This window comes from Macaca thibetana, chromosome 6 (assembly GCF_024542745.1).
Source record: "Macaca thibetana thibetana isolate TM-01 chromosome 6, ASM2454274v1, whole genome shotgun sequence".
Lineage (NCBI taxonomy): Eukaryota > Metazoa > Chordata > Mammalia > Primates > Cercopithecidae > Macaca > Macaca thibetana.
In genome coordinates, this window is record NC_065583.1 from 108,408,381 (window position 1) to 108,424,907 (window position 16,527).

Sequence of the window (16,527 nt, forward strand, 5' to 3'; positions counted from 1 at the left end):
TAGTGTACTTTTTCATGTGCTCCATGGAAACACATTTCTAGTGAATATACTTCATCTGCCATTTGTTTTTCCATGTCATGTTTCTAAATATTTGTCCTCTCCCCTTTTTGTTTAACTATTACTATATAGACATTTAAGATCATTACTCATCTTTGGGTAATGGGAGTGCTTCATGGGAAAGATATTTTTAGGAGTTCTGTGTGGGGAGAAGACATACCTATGTTCTAGGACATACAGGAATTCTCCTGTGACACTAATAAAATGTTATGTGAGTTACTTTTTTGGGGCTTTACTCCTCCCAAGTCAACAAAGATAGTGACTGTAGAGTTCCTCAGGTGGACCCTTCCCTGCAAATATAGCTTGTATATGTGACTTCACATTTGATTCTTCTGCCCTTGCATTATCTTGGAGACAAATCAGGTCCAGAGAAACTCTTGATACCAAGGCACTTGCTTCTCATGGATCTAAACAGTTTTTTGGTCTTGCCCCTCAGAATAGTCGCCTATTTTTGGAGAACCATGTATCACTGGCTTTGTTTGGGACTTGCACCTACATTCCCAAAGGCATCCTTCTCATTTGAGATGTTTCTTTCACCTGTTAATTAAGAAGGGGAACAGCTAACTTTCATTCCCAAAGGCATCCTTCTCATTTGAGATGTTTGCTTTCACCTGTTAGTTAAGAAGGGGAACAGCTAACTTTCATTCACTAGAGCCCACGGGAGGACTCTGAGGATATTCTCACATCCTGTTTGACTTTCATTGAATTGAGAACCCTTTGTTATGTTTTGAGACTTTTAGTTACAAATGTCCTCTAGTTTTGCCAAAGGGGAAATTTGCATTTCTGTTTCTCATTGTTGTCACTGGGAAAATTTTGAAGGGGAGAAGAGGGTAGCATTATTTTTACTCTATTTTAAAATAGGATTCTTCTTGGGTAGGATTTTGAATGTCAGAAATGGAGGAGAGGGAGAATGGCAGACATTCCAGGTGGAGTGGGAGACCATACTGGGCAAAGGTCAGAGCTTTAAAGAGTGCTTTGTAATTAATAATCAGCTGATTTAGGCACACAGTTGATGAGGTTAGGAGAAATATGAGAAACTTAATTGGAAAGGTCAGAGGGATAATACTTTGGAAATCCTTCGCTGACAGATTGTGGGCTTTTTACCCAATTCTATAAGCAAGGTCATAACTTTCAGGATAGATTGAAAGTAGACGGGGCATCCAGCAGCAGAAAGAGCAGTGAGAAGAAGTTGTGAGGAACATTCAGAAGAGGGGTTGTGAGGAACCACTCCTACCCCTCTGGCACACACGTACTCTTATAGTTTAATTGATATATTCACACACTACCTACATAATTTAAAAAGATTTAAACTTTTACAACATACATAAAATCCAACTGTATAAAATGAAATAAATACTATCTTGCTTGCTTATTTCCCCTACCTGATCTTGAATTCTTGAAGGCAAAAACAATGTGGTTTATGCCTTTATCCTCCCTTATAAAAGGAGGATGCCTACAAGTGAATGGAGGAGAGGAAGAACTAGTCTAACAGGAAGCTGCATGCCACCTCTATCCTGCACAGTCCTGAACAGTAGGGTATGTATTCTGCTGCAAGTCGTTGTGTAGTTGGTTGCTGGTTGCCACAGGAGTTGAGGGGTTGGTAGGGTGGAGCTGTCTCAGAGAGCGCATTTCTGCAGTCCAGGAAAATTAGGGGAAGTGACAGCCCCAGATCCTGCAGTCCTCCTGGCAATCAGTTCTATCAACTTCTCTGCACACAGGATCTCTGGATGACAGTGGGGTGTATCCACAGCTCCCCATTGCCCCTAGGGATCTATGTAGTGGCTCCTGATCAGCTTCTGCTGGCTCAGCTAGATGTGACCAGGTAGAAAATATAATGGCTTCAGCTAAGAACATACTCTGCTGATAGGCTGGGTGCGTGTCTATCAGATGCTGCTACCTCACTGGTCTGGAGACAGAAAAATAAAATCAGCTCATGTTTTTTTATATTCTTGCCTAGCCAACTGTGCAGTTTATGACTCCAACCAGGACTGAATGATGGAAAAAAGGAAATCTTGGAAATAGTTGTACAACTTCACAGATCATTAGCAAACCTGACTTCCCATTACAAACCCCAAAGTTGTAATGAGTTTATTTTCATACAATCTTGGACTATCTCCAGTTTCCTATACTCTTTATAATCAGACTTATTTCTCTCAGAATTGAAAGATACCTGAGAAAAGTATCCACTTAAAACACAAACTGTAAATATAGATATAGCTGCAGTAAAAGAGAAGTATAAATGTCCAGCCAGTGACCTTCTATATATGACCTAATGTCCAGCGACTGTATCTCTTAAGAATTTACCTGATAGGGAACCTACGTTATCTCTCTCCGCATATATATATGAGGTAGCTTCTTCATCAGGTAAATTCTTAGAGACACAGTCGCTGGACATTAGGTCAGCCCAAGGCTAGTTATGCCTCTGCCAATCTTCAAGGCAGCTTCCTGGCATTGCCTCTACAAACACTTCCCTAGGAGATTCATAAAAGTTATGTCTGTACAATTTAGCATGTTAGAGCCAATTTTACATTTAGCACTAACCACAGAAGGCAAGCTAAGGTGTTCACATATCCAAATTGGGAATGACCCAACAGCACGCCTGCCCCTCAGAGCTGACCATTTCCTAACTCTTACCAGCCACAGCTAGGATGACTAAGGGTGAGGACTGCCACGTTTTTTCATGAAATAGCCACTTTGCTAAGTAATCATTTCACATTTAAAAGATGCCCTTCAACTGTACCCAGTAACAGTGAGCTATGTGTTTAAACCTCATGACTTAGAGAGAGACCTGCGCTTTCAGATGACTGTTAACATTTCTAGAACCACAAGGGCATAGCCAAACAGCGGTGTTCATGTCACCTTTGCTCTTAAACAAGGAAGTGGCTTTTTTTTTTTTTCAGTTGAAAGGAATAACAATGAGTGGTGGGTTTAAAGTTGCAAATTAACAGAGGATTATAAAAAGCTTACTTAGCTGTGAAGGCAGAGCCTACTTGCGTCATAGTTTGACATAAATATTTTCAGTTAAAAATCTTCACAGGGCACTGCATGGTACCTATCGCCCACAATATCTTGGTGCTTGGCTGGGTGCAGTGGCTCACACCTATAATCCCAGCATTTTGGGAGGCTGACGTGGAAGATTTCTTGAGGCTGAAGTTCAAGACCAGCCTTGACAATATAGTGAGACCTCATCTCTACAAAATATTTTTAAAAATAGCTGGGCATGGTGGCACATGCCTGTATTCTCAGCTACTCAGGAGGCTAAGGCAGGGGAGAATTGCTTGAGCCTAGGAGTTTGAGGTTACAATGAGCTGTGATCCACTCGAGGCGGGGCAACGAAGTGAGACTCCACCTTCAAAACAAAACAAACTTTGGTGCTTAAGAGGCAGAAGCTTATCTGTGGGAGTCAGTCCTACTGGCTGACTGGCACTTTAACGCCTCATTAGGGAAAACGGATATTCTCCAGAGTTTCTTTTCGGAAGCTCACCTCAAAGACACTAATAATATAGCAGATATCTAGGTATTTTTCTTTGAATGCTCTAAGCAATTCTAGGTGATGCAGAGGTTTTGCAGTTATTCACATGAAAAAATAAACAGAGGTTGACATTTCCAAGACTTTTATAGCAAAGTAGAAAATATCTGAAAAATGTATTTAAGTCATAAAATATGCATGCTTTGGGATGGTTGAAGGCTACAGTAATTACTGAACTTGAAGATACTGGTATTTTAAAATTCCCACATAATATGTGCTGCCTAAAGATTTCAGGAAGCACAGAGGTATGTCTTGTCTTTCTCATAGTCTGCCTACAAACCAAATTTCTATTTTTAATAGTTATTAGCAATCCTCTGTTTCACATATTTCATATGACTTGTTTTCTTTCAGGAGAAAAAAAAATCTGCTCATATATATGAATCTAATTTGTAATGCCCTCCTGCTTTTTAAGCTGAAAACAACTTGATCTTATTACATACAAAAAAAAAAAAACATTTTATTCCCAACTCCACCTTTTGTTCAATAAAAAATTTACATTTTTTATTGTGTATCCTTTAAGTAATTATTTTGGCTATAGTTTTAGATTTTAACTTTTGTATTAGAGATATACAGTCTGGGACCGCCGTCGTACATGCAGTCCATCATTGTAAGCCCTCTTAAAGAAAAGAACCTGGGTTTCTGTGTTTGCCTTCGAAGCCCCGTACATCCTGAAAAACTGGGTGGGAAAGAGGTCATTACTGATCATAGTTACTTTGCAGATGTGTGAAATGTTTAAATTGTGAATTACTCACTGACTTCCTCCTAATGAGCTGGTACCTCGAGGGTACTCTCCATCTCTGAGTGGTGAGGTGCCTGGGGTCAAAGATCCCAGAACTTCTAAATATTGTGGGCGCCATCAACTCAGGCCAAAAGGAAGTAAAGCAAGCAACTGCAATTTTGCACTGACAAGATTATGATTCTGATGTATACAGTCAATCACCAACCTTAAAGGTCACCTTACCTCAAGCAGGTACCCTGGTTGCCTCTCATACTGAAATACGCTTCACGCAAATAGCATGAAGATGGTTTCAAAGTATGCCTTTACACTTCCTGAAAAATTTGAAATTCACTCAGTAAGTTTCCCAACTAATGGAAATATTTTATTGACAAAAGGTGGAAAAACCAAATAACCTAATCTTTGTTGCAGGCTCATCACTCTTTAGGTTACTTTTTTTGGGAATTTCAATGGTGTAAACAGTCACTATTCATTGAGTATGTGATGACATTAAGGTTCTGAACTTAAAAAGGCTCTTAATTTTGCCAAAAGCTACCCTCTGTCACTTCTCTGGATCACATTTTTCTTTCTTTTTTTTGAGACAGAGCCTTGTTCTGTCACCCAGGCTGTAGTGAAGTGGCATGATCTCGGCTCACTGCAACCTCTGCCTCCTGGGTGAAAGTGATTCTCGTGCCTCAGTCTCTGGAGTAGCTGGGACTATAGGCCTGCGTCAGCACGCCCAGCTAGGTTTTTGTATTTTTTGTAGAGAAAGGGTTTCTCCATGTTGGCCAGGCTGGTCTCGAACTCCTGAGCTCAGGCAATCCGCCGACCTCAGCTTCCCAGAGTGCTAGAATTATAGGCGTGAGCTACCGCACCCGGCCAACGCTTTTCTTAAGAGAGTAATTTGGGCAAAATATATTCCCAGAAAAAAAGAACTGATCCTGTATTCACTTAGGGAAAACAAAATATGACATTTGGCTTTGACACCAAAAAGAATAAAAATTAAATCAGGAATCTACTTCATACATTAACAAAACCAACCAACCAAAAAACCTGGCTATATTGGTAGGATCACGTAAGGGCAAGGCAATAATCAAAATAAGAAGATCCTTATGTGAAGAGATCTTTGTGCATCAACAGAAAGTTCAACTTGCACTCTATTTATGCAACTATTTTTCAAAATACATAGTTTATAATTGTAGATGTAATATGTATTAATTATTAAAAAATTTAGATAACACTGAACATATTGTTAAAAATAAAAATCCCACCACTTATAAATTGTAACAGCTTGGTGAATGCTTTTGCAAAAATTTTTGCTCTAGATGTAGGCTTTTTTTTTTTTTTTTTTTTTTTTTTGAGATGGAGTCTCACTCTGTTGTTCAGGCTGGAGTGCAGCGGCACTGATCTCGGCTCACTGCAGCCTCCATCTCATGGGTTCAAGTGATTCTCCTGCCTCAGCCTCCTGAGTAGCTGGGATTACAGGCATGCGCCACCATGCCCGGCTAATTTTTGTGATTTTGGTAGAGATGGGATTTCACCATGTTGGCCAGGCTGGTCTTGAACTCCTAACCTCAAATGACCTGCCCGCCTTGGCCTCCCAAAGTGCTGGGATTACAGGCATGAGCCACTGTGCCTGGCCTGATGCATGCACTTTTAAAAACAAAAATGGCATATTACTTTTCACCATTTAATAATATTGTGGCAGGATCTCAGTATCAGTGACTCTGGATCTTCACAATTACTTTTCAAAGCCGCATAGTATTTCACCATACGGGAGTTATCAACTCAGCCAACCCTCTCAATTTTGTCATACTATAAACAATGTTGCAATAAACATCTTTGCATACATAATTGTGCTTATGTCTCATTATTTTCTTAGGACAAATTCCCAAGTGAATTACTAGTTTACATGACACATAGATTTAAAAAAATTTTTAAAGGCTTTGGATTCAAATTGTTGTCAGAAAGGCTATACCGGATTACCATTCCTAAAGACAAAAAGTTGAATACTTAAAGTTCATCCTGCTCATTCCTGAGTTCACAGTTTAAAAAATGGATTAAAAAGTTGATTGGGATAGGTGCAGAGTTGCTTGGCAATATGTTATATGGAAACTTGCTTGTACCAGCAGAAATTGTGTGTCTAACTGCTGGCCAGCTCACTTGCAGTCATTCCTAGCCCCTTCTCCTTTACCCACCTTCATTACGAAGGCTACTTGTTTTCTCTGCCTGTCTTACATAATTCTGGCCAACAGAAAGTAAACAGAAATGTGCTGGGAGCTTCTGGAAAAGTTTTTACTCTTCGTACAAAAAACAGACAGGCATACTGGAACTGTCCCTCCTAGCTGTGGATGTAAACATACAGTCGAGCTATGGCTGCCATACTCCAACCATAAAGAAAGGCTGAATGACTTGTTTTGGCCAATGACAACAAGAGGTAACTTGCACTGTGATATGAAAAAAATATGTCTTTGTTTAAACCAGGGGACCCCAATTTCCAGACCATGGACTGGTAGTGGTCTGTGGCCTGTTAGGAACCAGCTTGCACAGCAGGAGGTGAGCGAGCATTACTGCCTGAGCTCTGCCTCCTGGCGGATCGGCGGCAGCCTTAGATTCTGATGGGAACGTGAACCCTATGGTGAACTGCGCATGTGAGGGATCTAAGTTGTATGCTCCTTATGAGAATCTAACTAATGACTGATGATCTGAGTAGAGCAGTTTCATCCGCTCCTTATGAGAATCTAACTAATGACTGATGATCTGAGTAGAACAGTTTCACCCTTAAACTATCTCCCCACACCACCTCAACCATGGAAAAATTGTCTTCCACAGAACAGGTCCCTGGTGCCAAAAAGGTTGGTGCTGCTGGTTTAAACCATTCTTAGTTCTGTTTCTGTTACTTGAGGCTAAAAACATTACTGACAGATAAAACACTCATGCTAAAAAGATAACCAATGAGTTATCACAAATGTTCATTCAGAAACGATCATTAGGAGGAGTATGGAAACAATTATTTTAAAATATGGATAAAATATGTACATATAGTAAGAAGTCATGGAAAAACGTTTAATACTGAGAGCCACTGAAACCATTAAATGCACATTAGGAAAAAGGAACAAAGAAAATAACAAAATGGAGAAGGGGTGGGGTACATAGCAGAGGGTTACTCTATGTTTATCGAAACCCCGTTTTCTTCCTGGACACAAAACCAAACTACATTTCCCATCTTTGTTTGCAGTTGATTGGAGCCACAAGATCAAATCCTGGCTCATGGAATATGGTCAGAAGTGATGATGCCAATTCTGGGCCTGGCCCATAAAAACTCCCATCTAATCTTTGCTCTTTCCCATCTAATCTTTTGCTGGCCAGCAGATAAAGATTTTAAGCAGAATCACAGAATGGAAAGAGCCTGGGTCCCTGAATTACTATATGGAGCAGAACTCCTCCTCAAACCTACTTATGACTGTGATAAGAGCAATGTAGGAAGTATTGTGTTTAGTTATTGCAGCAGCTAGCATCATTTAGTCTAACAGAGGTGGGAATGGGATGAAGGAGAAAAAGGAAGAAAACAATGATGGGCATATGGTATGAATGGTGAGTGCTATCTGGCCTTTCTACAGGTTCCTCTGCCCTGGCCTACCTAGATAAATTAAGCTGTTCCTTTTCTAACACAGATTGGCAATTTTTTTTCTTTTTTTGAGACAGGGTCTCACTTGGTCACTCAAGCTGGAGTGCTGTGGTACAATCTTGGCTCATTGCAACTTCCACCTCCCATGTTCAAGCAATTCTCCTACTTCAGCCTCCCGAGTAGCTGGGACTACAGGCATACACCACCATGCCCAGCTAATTTTTGTATTTTTTGGTAGTCAGGGTTTCACCATGCTGGCCAGGCTGATCTTGAACTCCTGACCTCATGTGATCTGCCCACCTTGGCCTTCCAAAGTGCTGGGATTACAGTCATGTGCCACCACACCCAGCCCAAAATTTTCAATAGTTAGGATAAATTCTTTCTTTTCTAATTTCCTTCTTTTGCTCCTTCCTAAATCTACTGTTTTGGCAGGCTTGTCTTAACTAATTCTTTGGAACACTATGATTTTTGAACTGTCTGAGACTGTGTTCCTGAGCAATTGGTTAGGAAGAAAGTCTTTGCTAAAATTTAACATCAATTTAAATATATCTTAAAATATATTAAAAATAATCCCTTGTTAACCAATTTTGACACTTTTGGGATATACTCCAAATGAAGTTTTCTATATAACCAATAAATAACAGTTCTCTCTGTACGTCTGTTCAAACAGTAGTACAAAGTTAAAAACCAATTACTTGGCCAGCTTGCCTTGTCCTAACATCGATGACATAGCTATTACTATCAAGTACAAAGACACATAGATCAACTGATAAATTATATATTACATGTTTATTAAGAGCACAACTTTTATGTAAAATTTACATTTAATGAAAAAAATCAAAAATATTTACAAAATCTTGGAAGACAGATGTGCATTGTTCTAATTACAATCCAAAGTAGTAAATAACAATCCTTAAAAACTCACATTTGTTAGAGTTATGTTTACAAATTCTTGGTTAAAGAGGCAGCTACAAAGTTTATCACTATACATAAGCAAGAACCAGCTTGCTAGGTACATTTCCCATTGAAAATCTACTGGTCTCTTTCACACCATTAGTGGATTTTTAAATGAAAAAAAAAAAAAAAAATCAATATAAACTCATATGGCTTCAAAATTGTAACCTGTACTCAATACTTGGTATGAAGACTGTGGTAATTAAGAAAGTGCAGAAGTTTAACCATTTCACTAATTTGTACATTTTTAGGTAATACTTGATTAAAAACAAACACGGTAAGAACAGTGTCTGAATTCTAATAATAAAATATTGACTGCCCAATCAAAGCAGTTTGATTGCGAAGCAGATTACAGTTAGAATTCCAGTAAGGGACTGTAATTGGCATTTAAAAGAGCATAAAATAAGAGTAAGAAATTCTAATTTTGCTCACTATTTAGTAAAGATCAGCGTTTTAGCAAATTATGTGCTGCTTTAGTCAAATCTAAATTCAGACTTGGGCTAACACTGAATATATAAAAAAGCACATACTGTGTTATATGTTGCTAAAGAGTAGATTTTCTGCTGTATTTAATATAGCAAGATGTTATATAAATGACTAGTAATAGAGGTTTTATTTTCTGTGAAGCTTAACGGAACAATTAGTGGTTTTATATAAATTATCATATATAACACAATTTATCACTTCTACTAGGCAAATAAAGGACACTCATATTTATTATTATAAATGAAATTCCCATTTGTAAATTATGAAGCCTCATCCAAAATATTTTATTTCTTCAATTCATCAAGATTTGCTATTAAAGTTAGGTTTCTTACTATTTAGTACTGGTAGTTTATTTTTAGAAATGTTTAACCAAATACATCACTTCAAATAATTTTCCTACTTTTATGAAGTAGAAACTGAATAATTAAAATGTACATATTGGTAATTTTTCCAATTGTTGAAATAAAAACAAATGGCAGTGCTTCTCCTTCTGTTTCTAAAATTAATCTTCTAAAAAATGCATTCCTCAAAAAATACCATAAAACTCATGTTCACAACACAATCAGTAAATAAATGCATAAATTTTCAACGATAAAGTGTCAAGGAAAATGCTAAATTGAGAGTTAAAATACCAGTTACCAATTTAGCACTATAGTTTTTTAGAATTTGTTTTAAAATTCACACACTTTTGATGAGGTTAATGTCAAGTATCTGAAGGTAATTTTTCTTCCTGTAAACACATGCCATTGGGTTTATATTTCTCTTTCTAGTGGCTACAGTGTATCACCAAAGAAGTGAGCCAGGATTCTTAAGTTACACTTTATGACTCTGAATTCCCTTCCCAGTTGCAGGCCAAAAATATTTACAAAAATTGCAAGTATCTTATAAAAATGCTTGATCATTGTAAGATTCTGAACAGAAGATTCAGACTGAGAAAAAGTGAGGCACATTAATGAACACAAACTGTATAGGCACATCTCTGGCTTTTGTTATTGTTTTAAAAGGCACACATTATGCAATTCCATATAAAAATAAATTAAATCTACAGCATTAAATCATCAAAAAAATCACAACTTCTATAAAGTTAACTAACTGCAGAAGTAAATGTCTCTGCTGTCATTTGCAAGCTTATTTTAAAACACATTGCACTTGAGAATCTTTTTAAAAATCATATAAAACATCACTTATACTTTATTAATGTTTATGAGAATCAAATTATAGATTTTTTGCATACAACTTGGACTCTGGTCTGATTACCTTATGGCACATAACTCAATTTGATTGAGTGTTCTGAGTTAACATTACCCAAAACTTGGAATTCATGTTCTATTTGTATACACTGAATATCAAACTTATGAAATTTCAAAGTTATCTCTGACTCTAAAAATTTATGGAAAGCTAAATTACTTTGTGCTTGCTCTCCTGAAATTTTAGGCCTACTATTACACTATAACCCCTTTTTTCAACATAGACACTGGAAATAATTTAAAAATTAAGCCTACAAAAACTTCATTTTTACTGAGAATCTGAATAAATGTGCTTCCTGAATATTGCAGTTGATCATTTACAACATAGAGAATCATTTCAGTACTATTTCTTTCAATGACTCACTTTAAAAGTGCGATTTAATGTTTGTAGTCAGCTCTCAAATATGTCTAAGTTTGAAAGACATCATACAAGTTAAAATAGTGTTTGGAAAGAACAGATAATGCAGAATGGCAGGTTTGTACTCCCTGAAGCCAAACCACTTTCCCAGGCCCATCAACAATCCGCCAGGTATCGTCCTGAAAAACACCAAGCAGACCTTTGCAATTACAATTTCAAATGCACTCTAAGGACATTTTCCACTGTGGTTACCAATACAAAACTCGAGTTCCCATCTGCTATTTACAATACATTAGAATCAGGTAACAGGTGTTCAGCTATACTGACTGTAAGTACTCTCTCTCAGGTGTGTCTCTACCTGGCACCTTGTACCAAGGGTTAAAGAAAAAGTTTCCATGTCTTTAGATTATAAGTTGCTTAACAGTTTTTCAGTAACTGTTAGAATACAAATGTTTCCCATGTACATTAAAAAGTTTGAAATCTCCTAACTTACCAGTAGCAAACCGCTTCTTTATTAAGGAAAGTCTATAGCCAGTGCCTATAAGTTCGAAATCTACTCCTGAAAGGGTACTTCCCTCGCTGAGGAATTGCACTGCAAGTGTCATGGGTTTACTAGGTCCTTCTGAAAGATCAAATTTTGCTCGGAGGGACCCAGAACCTACAAAGAAAAGAATAAAGCACTTACACTGGGTAAAATACATTTTACACAAAATAGAATCAAATGAGCAAGTAAGCTAAACTACATCAGTCCTGTGCTACATTCATTAGATGTGCACAGTAAACAAATCATTATCCTGTTTCCAAATCACATATATTTTAGTGAATATGAATTTTCATTAAGTAAATAACCCATGCTTTTCCTTTACTCAATACTAATCTTAGAGATGTTTACTACTGGACTCCTATGCTGTATGCATGTTGAGGCAAGTCAAAAGAGAAGATGGAAGTAATTGAGGACAGCCCAGAGAAAAACCCTAGGAGGGATATAGGTGGCATAAAGTTAAAAAAGAAATGACTACTGAGTAGTGGAAGAAGTAAAGATGGAAAGGTAACTATGTTTGGGAAAAGTTGTATAACATTGCTATTTTCTATTCACTTTTCTTTTTAAAATTGTATTGGTCTAACATAATGCCAAGTAGGTATTTCTGAGGTGTTCTGTTTCTGATATCATCACCATTTATTCAGTATACCTCAGTCTAATGGAATGGTAGGAACAGTAAACCAATAATTATAATGAATATTATAAATGCTTTAAAGGAGCTCTAAGGAGCCACAGGTACAAAGGCACCTATCTCAGCTGAAAATTATAAATGGTGGTGGGGATGATGGTATGTATTTTAGGCAGAAGTTACCAAAGATAGAGAGACAGAGAGAGCATGATGCATTTAAGGAAATAGCATCTATATCAGATTAGCTGGAGAACAGGATACAGGTAGAGGGGAGTGGCAGATGAGACTAGAGTGGTAGCACTAGCCAGACCATGGTAAGAAATTCATGATGTAACCATTGGAAATAACCAAAGATAAGGAAGACAAGAACATTTCAGATTAGTGTCTCAAAAACGAAGAGAAGCACAAGATGCAAGTCAAAACAGTTTAGGACTCTAGATGATAGAAAAGGGGGACCTCAACTAGGGCTAATAAAAAGGAAAGATATTAAGAAAGTTATTTGAAAGATATTTAGGAGTTGGCATCAAGAAATGAGAAAGGAGGAGTCTAGGAGGGTTCCCAGGTTTCTGGGTAGAGCAAATGGACAGAAATGCTAGGTACTAGCAGTAAGATCCTATGATCCCTTGCACAGAAAAGTTTAACACTACACAGGGAAATGGAGAATAAGGTGTCGCAACATTGATCCAATTTGTATTATTATGCCTGGAGGTGCAGATCAGTAGTGGAGATGAACTGCTGCCTTATTCTTAATTACCGTCCAGGCCCTCAAACTTCTACAATTCTTGATAAGCAATTCGGTTGTGCAAAAGTTCTACCATAGGCCAAGAGCAAGAACCTTGACAATCACCTTAGAAATATTTATTGTACCTCTTCTGAGTATACAGTTAGCAACAGAAAACAGATTTCTATTTTACAGAAAATTTTCTTTTTTTTTGAGACAACAGTCTCACTCTGTCACCCAGGCTGGAGTGCAGTAGCACAATCTTGGCTCACTGCAACCTCCGCCTCCCGGGTTCAAGCGATTCTCCTGCCTCAGCCTCCCGAGTATCTGGGATTACAGGCACACACCACCACGCCCGGCTAATTTTTGTATTTTTAGTAGAGATGGGGTTTCACCATATTGGTCAGGCTTGTCTTGAACTCCTGATGTCATGATCCACTCGCCTCAGCCTCCCAAAGTGCTGGGATTTCAGGCGTGAGCCACCACGCCCAGCCTATTTTATAGCATTCTTATTTAGATATTTATTTATTTATTTTTTGAGACAGAGTCTCCCTCTAAGGCCCAAGCTGGAATACAGTGGTACAATCTTGGCTCACTGAAACCTCTGCCTCCCAGGTTCAAGCTAGTCTCGTGCCTCAGCCTCCTGAGAAACTGAGACTACAGACATGTGCCACCATACTCGGCTAATTTTTGTATTTTTAGTAGAGACAGGCTTTCGCCATGTTGTCTAGGCTGGTCTCCAACTCCCGGCCTCAAATGATCCACCTGCCTCAGCCTCCCAAAGTGCTAAGATCGCAGGCATAAGCCAACATGACTGGCCTTGGATATTTCTTTTTAAAAGGCTTGACTAACCACATCAAAAACCGCGTTTATAAGATTTTTCCATTTCCTCACAGAAACACCTGATACCTGAATAGCAGAGGGAAACTTAAAATCTGGTTAGAAAATTTGTGTCTTATTTTTTTGAGACAGAGTCTCACTCTGCACCAGGCTGGAGTGCAGTGGCATGATCTCAGCTCACTGCAACCTCCGCCTCCCAGGTTCAAATGATTCTCCTGCCTCAGCCTCCTGAGTGGCTGACACTACAGGCACGTGCTACCACATTCAGCTAATTTTTGTATTTTTAGTAGAGACGGGGTTTCGCCATGTTGGCCAGGATGGTCTTGATCTCTTGACATCACGATCTGCCCGCCTCGGCCTCCCAAAGTGCTGGGATTACAGGCATGAGCCACTGCACCCAGCCTGTGTCTTATTTTTGAGAGAACAAATTTCTTTCTTGGTAATTATTTACAATAGTATAGTTTCATTATATTGGGGAAAAAGATGCTTTTGTTTTTCTAAACTGGTTATAAGCCCTTAATGCAAATAGGATTGCTGGTTTACTTCAATTTAAACTAGGAATTTCAGCTTGGCTCACAAAAAGCTATATTATTAATAGCTAGGGTTAAAGTCAATGCAGTTGGCCAGCTGAAAATGGGCAACCTGTAAGTACCAAACAGCAAAAAAGAAACTGCAGATTTGCTTGGTTATTTCACCCAATGTATGGCTCTCTAGTAAAAAGTCTTATTCAGCATGGCAGGTATAAATGAATAAACAACACTGATACGTTTATGGTCCTTTATACAGAAATATCTATGATAAAAGCTACTGATATGTTTTATATTTTGATGATATTATGCTCAAAATATTCAAAAAGAAAAAGCTCAGCAATATTTGAAAAGCCAAAAAAACCTATCAAATAGAGAAGCTATTGGCGACTAGGCTGGGCATGGTGGCTCACGCCTGTAATTCCAGCACTTTGGGAGGCCAAGGCTGGCAGATCACCTGAGATCAGGAGTTCAAGACCAATCTGGCCAACATGGTGAAACCCCGTCTCTACTAAACACACAAAAAGTAAGCGGGTGTGGTGGTAGGCGCCTGTAACCCCAGACACTCGAGAGGCTGAGGCAGGAGAATCACTTGAACCTGGGAGGCGGAGCTTGCAGTGAGCCAAGATCGTGCCACTGCACTCCAGCCTGGGCAACAGAGCGAGGCTCCATTTAAAAAAAAAAAAGAAAAGAAAAGAAGAAAAAAACGAAAACAACAAGCAGAAAAGTTATTGTAGACTAAAATTATACATTCAAAAGAAGGCAGAAGAATTCTCTTTTGATTAAGAAAAAATAAGACTATCTAATGTTAAAGACTTGGCTGTCCTGAGAATTACATCCTTATTATAAGTTGAGTTATAGAAGTGTTCAGCTAACAGAGCCTTTTCCTCGGCATTATGAACACAAACAGATGCACTTAGTGAGAGAAGCATAACTTGCTTCTCCTTAAAATAATCATCAGAAAATTGAAGGATGTTGACAGTTAGCTTTAATAGGGGGAAATGGTCAGGAAAAAGGTTCTTTTAGAGAAATGGAGAAGGCAAAGGGGCTTTTTTTTTTTTTTTTTAGACAGAGTCTCACTCCATCACCCAGGCTGTAGTGTAGGGGCACCATCTCAGCTCACTGCAACCTCTACCTTCTTGGGTTCAAGTGATTCTCATGCTTAAGTCCCCCAAGTAGCTGGAATTACAGGTGTGCACCACCAAGTCCAGCTAATTTTTGTATTTTTAGTCGAGATGGGGTTTCACCATGTTGGCTAGGCTGGTCTTGAACTCCTGTCTTCAAGTGATCCGCCTGCCTCGGCCTCCCAAAGTGCTGGGATTACAAGTGTGAACCCCTGTGCTGAGACGGCAAACAGCTTTTTAAAGCCTGGGAGCTTCTACATGATTTCTGGGAGGTCAGGATAATCCCATTAACAGAATGAACTCAACTGTGTTAAATCAGTTTTAATTAGTTATCAGGTTACCTACATGGAACACATAGTTCTATTTTTTAAAATTTACTAGGTATTGTTTCTTAATGTTAGCATGTAAGTATAAGAGGTATTTACATAATATTTATAAAGTTATGGCAAAAGAAATTCTTTTTCTTACAGAGAACACATACTCAATCTACAGGAACAAATGTGTTCTGAATCTCAGCTGGTCCATTCTTACTAAAGGTATTAACTTCCACCTAGTGGTCAGTTCTAGAACTGTGGGTGTGAAATTCCAGAAGGAAACTTCAAATGAACATGCCCTTAAAAAAGGTATTGCAGTGCTTCCAGGAACAGTGCACCCTTGGCCGGGTGCAGTATCTCAGGCCTGTAATCCCAGCACTTTGGGAGGCCAAGGCGGGCGGATCACAAGGTCAGGAGATCGAGACCATCCTGGGTATTATAGTGAAACCCCGTCTCTACTAAAAAAAAAATATATATATATATATGTGTGTGTGTGTGTGTGTGTATATATATGTTTTTATATATATACACACACACAAAAATTAGCTGGGCATGGTGGTGTGTGCCTGTAATCCCAGCTACTCGGGAGGCTGAGGCAGAAGAATCGCTTGAACCTGGGAGGTGGAGGTTGTAGTGAGCTGAGATCGTGTCACTGCACTCCAGCCCGGCGACAAAGTTAGACTCCATCTTCAAAAAAAAAAAAAAAATCCATCTTCAGTAACATCATTTTATAAACAAAAAAGGATGCACACACTTACCTCCATTTTCTGATTTTTCTGAAATACTGGACAATTTCCAAAAGGCTTTCATTTGTTCTGCATTCCTGCAATAAGAACAGGTATCTTCAGGTTTTGTATC

General features: G+C 38.5%; 2 protein-coding genes across 3 annotated transcripts in view; one reads left to right on the plus strand and one right to left on the minus strand.

Moving 5' to 3' along the window:
• Positions 1–16,527, plus strand: part of MRPS27 (mitochondrial ribosomal protein S27) — a 1,100,726-nt gene that overhangs the window by 221,484 nt on the left and 862,715 nt on the right. The gene's annotated exons all lie outside the window — the stretch shown is intronic.
• FCHO2 (FCH and mu domain containing endocytic adaptor 2) overlaps positions 8,700–16,527 on the minus strand; it is a 137,665-nt gene continuing 129,837 nt past the window's right edge. For both annotated transcript variants that reach the window (XM_050793539.1, XM_050793538.1), the window contains 3 exons: positions 16,428–16,492; positions 11,468–11,632; positions 8,700–11,153 (listed from right to left, as the gene is read on the minus strand). In XM_050793539.1, coding sequence (XP_050649496.1) covers positions 11,131–11,153; positions 11,468–11,632; positions 16,428–16,492 — 253 coding nt within the window. In that variant the 3' untranslated portion in view covers positions 8,700–11,130. The remainder of the gene's footprint in view (positions 11,154–11,467; positions 11,633–16,427; positions 16,493–16,527) is intronic.